Source organism: Pinus tabuliformis, chromosome 2_2 (genome assembly GCF_031772625.1).
Source record: "Pinus tabuliformis cultivar Carrire ecotype Pingquan chromosome 2_2, CPIR1, whole genome shotgun sequence".
NCBI classification, from domain to species: Eukaryota; Viridiplantae; Streptophyta; class Pinopsida; order Pinales; family Pinaceae; genus Pinus; species Pinus tabuliformis.
In genome coordinates, this window is record NC_142300.1 from 1134218381 (window position 1) to 1134229660 (window position 11280).

The window sequence follows — 11280 nt, forward strand, 5'->3', positions numbered from 1 at the left end:
GGGAGCGCGTGGAGGTCGTGGAGGAGGTGAACGAGGTGCCAATAGGGTGGTGGTATGCAGGTTTAGAAGACGAGTCGTCGGGATGGAGGAACTCAGGGTGGTAAGGGGAATCGTGGGTCTAGTCGACCCCAAGCGAATGAAGGGCAGGGTATCCAACATTGTTGCTTAGAGAACTGTCGAGCACTTATCAATAGCTCGGTGGAAAGAGTGGAGACAGCTGAGAGAGTCCGGCGTGAGGAGCATGCAGAGCAGATGGTAACGTTAGACCGAATGCACTATTTTCAGTGCGAAGTCCGGGAGAGACTGGTGGTGGTTTGGCGAGGCCAAAAGTAGAAAAGCTAGACACTTGGCTGACATACTTTGAAGGGCAAGTTCAGTGAGACGACTAGTATCCTCTATGGTGTTTTTTATGTTTTATTTGTATTTTAGTGCCTATGGCCTTATCGTTTATGGACAATGTCCCTAATTTCCTTTTTGCAATTTGTCATATAGTGTAAATTTTGGTCAACAAACCCTCTAAAATCACTTGTTTTTTGAACCACAAAATATACTCCTTTTTTCTTATATGAATAAAACATTGACTTACAAAAATAAATAAATAAATTAAATAATGAAAAAAAATAAAAATTAAATAACAAAATCAATAATAAAAAAAACAAAATTAATAGTTGATATAAAAATAAAAATAAATAATAAAAATTAGAAAATTCTATCCTATACTTACTTTTCAGTAAAAAATACATCATATACTTACATTAATTTCCACAATTACATCATATACTTAACATTAATTTCCACCGACAAGTGCAAAAAAATATCTGTTCACAGTTTTCAATGTTGAAAGTGTCTTCGTCCAGCGCAGACGAAAGCGAATGAAGCGGACGCGCTGGACCCAAGTTCTTCACCACCACCCACGCACCAATATATTCCAAAACCATTTCACCAAACCACTCGCCTCTACTCAACATTCTACTGCTTCCCATGGCTTCTACTGCTTACATTTCTCTTCACATATTTTTACTTTAAACGCTACATCACAGTTTCCGCTGAATCGGATTTGTCACGTACACAGTAGCACTTTCCGTGTCATTCTGATTACTCGCCGTGTCCGATACGTTCAAACCCCGCGTGCCCTCCATTGCCGACAAAATGCTCTCGATTTGCCTACAAATTCCACGCGATGAAGGTGAAATCAGGGATTCATAATGGAGATATCTAATCATGGACTAAAGTTTTCTGGTATGTTCTGTTTTGTTGGAAAGTAGCTTCATGTTTTCATACGTAAAGTTAATGATCTTTTCTCTCTCCATTCTTTTTTATATTATTATATAAATCCATGGAATCAAAATCTTATTATATTTAACCTAATACTCAACATAATACTTTCCCAAATGAACATCATCTTGTTGTTTAACAAAATTTAAAATCATATTAATGTTTATTGAAATCTAGTAATTAAAAAAGATAAAAGTTATACCTATTAAAAAATATAATATACATTAATTATTTGAAAATCTAATATATAAAGAATTAGGTAAAGTTTTTCTGAAGAAATTACATAAGATAAATTTTTGGTTCATCATCAAGATTACATGATGAAGCACACTTGTTGGTTTGAAATGTATCCACCAAAAATTTCTCTATATGATTTTGACCAAAAAACCTTTGCTTAATACAAAGAATTTATATTAAGTAAAAAATATATACAAAAAATTCATATATTTTTATAAAAATAATTATGCATGTTAAGGCACTCTTTGGAATAGGTCATTGGTTCAAATTCCGCCTGGGTCTTATCAATTTCTTTTTATAAAATCTAAATAAAAATGAAATTTAATCCCATAAAACTGTTTGTAAATATAAATAGCCTTAAAAAAATAATAACCAACTGATAAAATATTTTAAAAAACTTTTCATATACTTCACTATATTGAAAAAACTTTCCATATACTTCACTATATTGTATAATGTAACAATTAAAAAAAATTAAATTATATTTTGACACTTTAATATTTTAAATTTATGTGATCTTGAAAGTTTCTAAATTATATCTTTAAAGATATAAAATTGTAATTTATATATTATTAATAGTAGATTTTGAATTTTAATTTAAAAAATAATAAGTTCTGAATTTTAATTTTAAAAAATTCTTAAAATATAAAAATTTCTCACTTAAAACTAAAAAATTCTTAATTAATTTTTTTAAAAAGTTAATATAAAATTACTTCATTCTTACCATTTTATTTAAAATTTCCAATCCTCACATTAAAAATGCATGATAATGAGCTGCCCTGAGAACTTCGGACTATAAAACAAATAGCATGGTTATAACTTTCAACTAGTCATTTTAAAATTCCCAAAAAAACAGATTTGTAACTTTAAAGTCCCAAGGAAATTACTGTCATGATTACAAAGGGCCCAATTTGTCACTTCAATGTTAGGATAAGATTATACTATCATTATTACTGCTGGCCCAACTTATCACTTTAATGTTAAAAGAAAATGATTAAACAAGCGATTAGTTGAAACCTGCCAAACTATCACATCAAGATTTAAAGGAAGAGTTTTGGAGGATGGTTCATCTAGGTTTCAGAAGACACTTCACTCTGCTTTTACCTGAATGACGGTTTCACCATGGAAGAGAGTTGACTGTGACTCTGTTTATGCTTAAATTTTACCAAATTAGCATTAAACTTATCCCAAGAACCTTACTCCATACTTTTTCCACATATATCGATAAAATCTTAAATTACTACTGATATCGATTTAAAAACTTTAAATTTTACTAAATTAGTATTAAACTTATCCCAAGAATCTTACTCCATATTGTTCCACATATATCGAGAAAATCTTAAATTACTACTGATATCGATTTAAAACCTGGAGAAATCTTTAATCACGCCTGCTAAACTAGAGTAATGAATTTTCGGATCACCGAGATATTCAACTTCGAAATTTTAAGCGCGCTCAGAGGGAGAAAACGAGGTTGCAGAGGCAAGAAAATGTTTAGATGCAAAACTTAAATGTTGTTTCTAATGCATTCTCGTATCTAAAATTATCTGTGCTGAGCATGTCAGATGGTAAAACAATTTTCATATAACAGTGAACTAATCAGGGGGCGCCCGAAAATGAAGGCACGGCGTTGATGAAGCCATGGCGTTTGTTTATGGGTTTCAGCCCATCTCATTCTGCCCACTTCACTCCCAAATCCTAAGAAGAACCCACCGTTGAATAAGTGTAGAAATGATTGAATAGAAGATGAAAGGCGGAATAAGTACTAGTCTTGGCTGCGTACTGTTTCTGGCGAGTTTACTCGGGCCTGCCCTCTTCCTCAAGCTTTGGGTACGATATTTTTCGCTCTCATCATTTTCCTATCACTAGTAAGGTTGCCATGATTGATCTACATGAGTTAATTTGAATGTAATCACCATCTTGTTTGTTTTCCTTTGCAGACAGATAATGTAATCACCATCTTGTTTGTTTTCCTTTGCAGACAGATAATGTAAGGAAAGAACAAGCGTTTGTGGCAGACAATATCGAAGACCAGGGAAAAGCCATCCGGCAGAGCATATCGAAGATCAGGTTAACGCCACAGTGTTCGCCCAGCACAGTGTGTTCGGCATCATCATGGCTTCGCCTCCTCAACAACTCAAGTAATAAGGATGAAGCCGCTATGTGCCCCTTCTATTTCAAGTGGATTCGCCAGGACTTGAAGCCTTGGGCTCAGACTGGCATTACTGTAGACATGGTTGAAGCTGCAAAACCAGAGGCGTCTTTCAGGCTGATGGTTGTTAATGGCAGGATGTATATCGAAACCTATCGAAAGTGTTATCAGAGCAGAGATCTGTTTACGCAATGGGCGATTGCGCAGTTTTTGAAATTCTATCCCGGATTGCTTCCCGACTTGGACTTGATGTTCAATTGCGATGATAATCCCGTTATCCATCGGAAAGACTACAACGATTCAACAGGGCCTCCTCCCCCGCTGTTTCGTTATTCCGGGAGCGAAGATACTCTGGATATTGTCTTTCCAGATTGGTCTTTCTGGGGATGGTAAGTGCAACTCCACTGTCCAAGTTTTCAAGAAGGATAACATAATTTTATTTTCAAGCAGAAACAGAGTATACACAGTTCCGAAAACATAGTCAGGTTCCTAGTTACCTTCAACAGTTACCAAAACTCTGGCCCTAAGGAGTCGCTGAGAGTACGTAGCCTGATAGCCCTTAAGATTTCTTCCTCTCCCAAAAATTTATCAATGTGTCTCTACTAAACATTAACTTTAACTTCCTGAGACATCTTCAACTTACTAGTGTCGGACCTAGGGTTATGGTTCTGCCTTACAAACTATACCAAACGATTACTACCAGAGAAGAAAGTGACATTAGACATAGCTTGAACAACTTGCTACTGCCCGGCAACAGTAACTGCCCTTCGTTATATTTCCCATTGGGCTCCTTATGGCCATCTTACGGAGCTGGATCAGCCCATACGACAAACAATAACCACCATGGAATCTTTGCAGGGTCTTTTGTTTTTGTTAAAATGGTGGTAATGTCAGGAGGAGGTTGAGTTTGGTTAGGTGCATTCAAACTTTTCATTTCTCATTTTCAGCAATATGCTGAAATTCGTGTAGGTAGTATGGTTTTAAGAAAATTGGGCAACATCTAAGTTTTAGGATTTTGGGTATTTTAAATGGGGTTGAATCTATTTCTATCATTAAAAATTATTTAAATGTATTTACAATCTAATCTCTTCAACAAATTTTCACCAAATTTTGATTAGAAATTCTTCTCAATAACAAAATTATAACCCCATTGAATAACGTCGCTAAAATTTAACTAAACATGAATAAGTTTCTATCATATCTATATTTATTTAGTTTTGAAATTTTAATGTTTTGAATTCATTCCAATGACCTTAATGTCCCCATTAATGAAACTCCAGCTACGTTGAAACTCTAATTTCGATCCAATTTTTAATTGATTTGAACTCAGAAAAACTTGCTGGAAATGGCACGACTTTGATACACCTTGTGACACACCGTCAGAAAGTTGCCCAAATTTCTGAACCCACCCTTGACATCTGTTAGAAAGTAACAGGAACTTGCAGGAAGATAAATGCCAAAGTAATCCAACAATAAGTACTGCATGCACAGGTGACTGACACCCGAAATTCTAGTAGAGAAAACCCCAACGGGGCAAAACAACCATTTCAATTCTGCTTTGTATTCAATGCACATTAATTGTAACATAATACCTGCAGCTCTTCGCACCGCATCAGATAGAAAGTTCTTTTTTCTGGCCATATGAAAGATTATGAATTTTTTTTGCATTTTTCAATGTATAAGTAAACTTAGCACTCTGAAAATGTATGAACATTTAAATTTAAATTCTACTAATTAAACAAATTAAATTTATACTCTTTTAAAAATCTCTTTAAAATACTGAAAGGTAAAACTAAAAAAATTGCCAAACCACAATCCAACCAGCAATAAACATAACCTGCACAGGAAATTAAAACCCTAGATTCCAGTAGTGAAAACTCCAAGGAGACAAAACCTCTTCTTATAATTCTGCATTGTATTCACTGTACATTGATATTAATGTAATTAATCTACACTTAGCATAGCCCCTGGGCAAGGATGATATGCACAAATCCAGAAATGTAATTAATCTACACTTTTCTGAAGCGTGTAATTTTTATTGGACAGATAATTTTAAGCTTTTATTAAATTTTATTTAGGTAAAGTTATGTCTGTATCTTAATTGTTTATGTCAAAATTATTTAACATAAAAGTTTTATTCATAAAGAAATTATGACTTCTGACGAGAAATTAATGGTTTAGGTTGTCTTAACATATGCCAAAACTGCTGAAGAGCAGAAATTCCCTCGACTAGAACCTGTAACTAAATCGTTAAAGCTCTACTATAACTTACAAATATATCCTTGTGAAATTTGGAGGATGATTTTCAGAATGGGAGCTTTTGCCATTATAATTCCTCATGGTAAGTTTACTCTGCATGTTTGGTTTATTGTTGGGCTTGTTTGGCACTCATTTTCCTGTAGTTTTCCTGTTTGCATTCATCAGCAGCATGGTTATTCCGATTTTATCCTTCATCAGCAGCATGGTTAATACCATTTTATCCTTGTACATGTTTGCTCTATTCAGTTCTTTCTCAGAGTTAATATCCTGTTCCTTCAATTCGTTTGACTCAGGCCCTTCTTTCTCTTTGAGAATTGGAAGGAGTGCCTGTTGGATTGTCAAATAGCAGGGCCTATTCAGCGAAGATGAGCTCTCTACACGGTGGTGTTTCAATGTTTCCCCTGTGTTGGGTGACATGGATTAATCGTTTCTTGTGGATCTTTATCGTTGACTAACACTTGTGGTTTTAATAAGTGTGGCTCTAACACTTGTGGTTTTTGGTTTAACAACAATCATGATTCCAACCAGTAGTATCAGAACCTGTAGTTTTTGGTCTAACAACAATCGTGATTCCAACCAGTGGTATCCGAGGGGTAGGTCAAGAGTTCTATACAGACCGTTTTAACACCTGCGGGTTTTGGTCTAACAACAATTGTGATTTCGACAAGTGGTAGCAGAGGGTAGGTCACGAATTCTATACACACCCGACTGGCATTGGAAGAGATTGTTGGACATTGGACATGTCTATTTCACCACATGGATTAACCGCCTCTAGTAAATCCTTATCTTTAACCATGCGATAATTGACTAACACCTGTGCGTTGTAATTCCCAACAAATAAATATACGATAAAGTGACCAAATTCGTCTGTTAAGAGATTCTTACCGCGCTGAATGTGTCGTAACTCATACTTGCAAAAGAATTTATATACCGGCGAATCAATGCCCTAGTTAATCTGCATCTAGCTGTGTTTCAGATTCTGAAAATATTGTGACAGGATCTTAACTATAATCTGGGAGTCTCCTTTAATATTAAGGCTAGGAGGGTGGATCCCATAACAGGTAGCTGCTATTTGTGGTTTCCCATTAGTTCTCCTGTTTGGGCATAAAAGAGGCTTACGTCTAGAATCCCTTATCATCCCAATGTAACCTGCTCTGACTTGGTTTCCAAGACGAGTCATCGTCAAGTTGAGTCTGATCGCTAAAGGTTCGAAGAGTTCATTTTGGATTATCCACTTTCCTGCTGGCATAATCCATAATCCACTTTTTCAGCCTGGCCTTTGCCAGAGATTAGCCCAAACTTAGAACAATTAGACTAAGATTTAGTTTAATTAAATTTGATAATGCGCTGTAGCCATAGTGTATATCTAATATGAGCATTACCAAATTCTTATTGTAAGCTCACTATTAAAGGTTAATTTTTTTAATTGTTTACCGAAATTTAGTGATACGCATTTTTTTATTATGAGATAGTATGATCTGAATATGGATTTTCAAATATAGAAATAAATTTTGCATCACCACAAACATTAAAAGCATGTAAACTCAACCGCAATAAAATTACAATTTCCCCAATATTATACAAAAATTAACCTAAAATAACACAAAAATCTACTTGAAAATAGCTAACAAGTCACCCTTATTGCCTACCACATCTAAGCACCATGCACACTGTGGAGCAGAATTTAATAGTGTGGCATGATGCACATGCTAATATTCAATCTATAATACTTATTAGAAACATCAGTTCACTGTGTACAGTACCTTGCTGTGGCGGTCTGCACTCTATTTTGAGAAGACAAGCAACCTGATAGTGTATATACAATGATTCCGCCGCAGCAATGCGAGGTGCTCAGCGTTAGCCCTCTGCAAATTGTTTTTGGGGACGACAGGACCTAGATAGCTCGAAAGAAATGTTCCAGCAGATACGAAGGATATGAATGAACATTATAAATTACTGTAGAGTTACCAAATGCAAAGCATTGGAATGTGGCCTTTGGTTTTCAGTGTTCACTTCTGTTAACTGTTCAATGTGTTTTGTTTCAATTTTGATCATGATAGCATGGAAATAAAGGTTGCGGGCAAGTGAACTGTGAAGGACTTGCTCCCATGGATAATGCCAAGTGTTTTGAATCCATTTCTTACTCCTAATAAACATAGGAGATGGGAAAATATACCAATGCGTATTAGGGCAGTCCCTGACTGCTCGGAGAGGATTTCTTGGATAGTATTGAACTCAATCGTTTGTTGTCAGCTGCACGTCTAGATCCTTAAGATTTGGCTCATCGCATTAGCATCGCCCAAATTACTGAGGGTCTGCTTAAAGGTAAGCAGAAAGAACAATATAAGTAACATTGTAACTTAAAATCAACGCACAGCACTGGAGTTTTTTCCTATGGCCTTGATTGTTCAATCCAATAGTTAATATTTAATAAATGTGTATGTTTTGGTTTTAAGCTCTTATTCTTACTAAGTGTATTCTAGCTCAACTGTGTATGTTGTGGTTTTAAGCTCTTATTCTTACTAAGTGTATTCTAGCTCAACTGTGTATGTTGTGGTTTTAAGCTCTTATTCTTACTAAGTGTATTCTAGCTCAACTTTCAAGATGGAGATATAGAGGAGACTCAAACTTGGTTCTATATGAGGTTGGGCTTTTTTGCTGTAGCTTTTTCCATTTCTATTCATCCCCATCTCAGCTCTGCTCTGGTTCAAACTTAGATACAAAGGTGATTGAAGTTTTGATCAGATTTGAGAAGATCGAAACTTTGGACAGATTTGATCCTAAGCTTATTGTATGGTGACATTTCAACTCAAATAATAGCTTTTCATCCTAATAACTAAATTATAACCCTATTGTCAGTGATTAATGACTGTTTAATGTAAAATTGGTTTAGATTATATTTATAGTTGGCAATATGTATTTTGCAATGTTACCATGAATTACATATACCTTCAAATATATATCATTGAATATGCAACAATTATACATCTATCTAAGGATGTATATACCATTATATATATCCATTGAATCGCACTGCAAAGTGCATATTATCTACGTCTTTATCATCTCTAAACTATCATAAATATATTATAGCTAAATAAAATATATAAAATCAAGTTAAGATTTATAATCCTGCAGGCCAGAGATAGAGACACCAGCATGGGAAATATTAGCTAAGGAGATACAGAATGGCAGCCAAAAGGTCAAGTGGGCAGACAGAGATCCCACAGCCTACTGGAAAGGAAATCCCTTCATGGGCCAAGGGAGACAGGATCTTATGAATTGCGGAAACAGGCCCCACTGGGGGGGTCGTGTTTACAGACAGGTAGTGTATGTAGATGCACAAGAATTCCGATTAGATTTATACGGAATTCAGTTTTTAATGTTTGTTATTACTGTATACAGGACTGGGATGATGAGACCAAACAAGGGTTTTTACACTCCAAACTCTCAGAGCAGTGCCACCACAGGTATTTGTGCCTACCGTTCTTCTGCAGCTTCACCAGTATTCATTTGAATGAAATTAATTAGATTTGGAATTTGGACTTCAGCGTTGCTTGTCATATTGAGCGATAAACTTGCTAAATCCTGCTGGAAACTTTTGAAAAGAAAATAAAAATAAAACAGCTTACAGGTTAATTCTGTTTTTCATGATCCTTCTTTATAAAAGAAGAGGATAAATCTCATTGACCAAGCTCTATTTGTAAAAAGAGGAAAAATCTCATTAAGCAAGGTATAAACTCCATAGGGTCAATGGAAGGTTAAGACAGCCACTGTAACCTGGAACAATGTTGGGCAACTTGTACTATCATAATCCACCTTGAACAACACGACTTTGGTACAGACTATGCCACTTCTTAACATTCATCCATGATATGATGAGCACTACCCTCCTTCTATCAAGCCTAGCTGGCAGCTCTGCCAAATAATTTTTATTCCAGCCCAACATATAACATATGTTGTCTGCTCAAGTTGCAATAATAAAATTCTCATAATTTTTACTTTAGAAGGCCTTTCCCTTCGTTTACATGTTTTTCCCCTGTATTTGTAAGATTGCTCTGATATTCCTATCAGTATCATATAAAATTTGATCTGTGTGTCAGGTACAAGATATACATCGAAGGGAACGCATGGTCAGTAAGCCTGAAGAATATTATGGCGTGTGACTCGCCAACTCTTTTGATAACACCACAATACTATGACTTTTATAGCAGAGGGCTTGTTGCCCAACATCATTACTGGCCTATAAGAGTCGATAAAAAATGTGACTCTATACAGTTTGCCGTGGACTGGGGAAACAAGCACCCAAACGAGGTAAGTATTTCAGAGCAGTCTTGCTAAACAGTTTTCTCTATAGATAAAACAACAAATTGAACTTGGTTTTTCTGCAGGTAATGGAGATTGCAAAGGCAGCGATAAAATTTATTCAAAACGAATTGAAAACGTCGAATGTATACGATTACATGTTCCATATTCTAAATGAGTACTCAAAGCTATTGAAATATAAGCCCTCTGTTTCAGAAAAGGCTGCAGAGTACTGTTCTGAAACAATATTTTGCTCTGCAAATGAGGTGGAGAAAAAGTATATGAAAGATTCAATTGTCACCACTGCTAGTCCTTCGCTCCCATGTAAGATGGAACACCTTGAACTGGAAGAGAAAGCCATTAAGGAATTCCTTGTAAATAAAGCTAAGTCAATCGATTATGTTAAACACCTGGAAGACACAGGGAGAGTTTAATCTTCCTTTCGTTCATGTGGTTGCTCTGTAATAAAACCTCTGCAATTTTCTTCCTAAAAAAAGCCCCTTCCTGTTGCCTAAAAATCGGTGGTGCAGATCATATTTTTCTTATTTAACGAGCTTAAACATATTTAACCGCTCAACAATAATCGAAATTCAAGCTGGCAAATATGGCTCTCTGTAACAATTTGTTCACAAGTGTGGAATCTGGATATGAATTTAGATCACGGGAAGTCCTTTATCCCAACCTTGATTTTTTCTTTGAACTTTCAGCAAGGTTTACACTTTTGAAAAGAAAGGGAAAAAATTAAAAATAAGAAAAGATGTTGGAAAATTTGCACTTAGTGAGAAGGTAAACCCAAAAAAAATACTTGACTTTAGTAATGTAAACATTTGATATCATTTACAGAAAAACTTGCACTTAGCAAGGCAGGCTGAACAACGGATATTCCAGGAAATCAATGGTATGTTTATTAGATCTAATAAGGTAAATCACTGATATTATTTATTTCGGTGAAATCAACAATCATTGGTGAAATCAACAATCATTTGCTCTCTTTTGGGCATCGGACATGACATGTATAATTACAAACTATTATGTGTTTTTTTTTTCAGAAC

General features: G+C 35.3%; 1 protein-coding gene across 1 annotated transcript; it reads left to right on the plus strand.

Moving 5' to 3' along the window:
* Positions 1–2820: 2820 nt before the first annotated feature.
* LOC149197385 (uncharacterized) lies at positions 2821–10887 on the plus strand. The gene is made up of 6 exons (XM_089405832.1): positions 2821–3342; positions 3494–4053; positions 9062–9248; positions 9329–9393; positions 10027–10237; positions 10315–10887. Exons 1-6 carry the CDS (start codon positions 3259–3261, stop codon positions 10660–10662), a joined length of 1455 nt encoding a protein of 484 aa, XP_089261958.1. The 5' UTR covers positions 2821–3258; the 3' UTR covers positions 10663–10887.
* The last annotated feature ends 393 nt before the right edge of the window (positions 10888–11280 follow it).

Coding starts and splice junctions, on each gene's coding strand:
- LOC149197385 (XM_089405832.1), top strand. CDS start 3,259: ATGAAAGGCGGAATAAGTACTAGTCTTGGCTGCGTACTGTTTCTGGCG. Junction 9,249..9,328: donor GGGGTCGTGTTTACAGACAG/GTAGTGTATGTA, acceptor TACTGTATACAG/GACTGGGATGATGAGACCAA. Junction 10,238..10,314: donor GAAACAAGCACCCAAACGAG/GTAAGTATTTCA, acceptor GTTTTTCTGCAG/GTAATGGAGATTGCAAAGGC.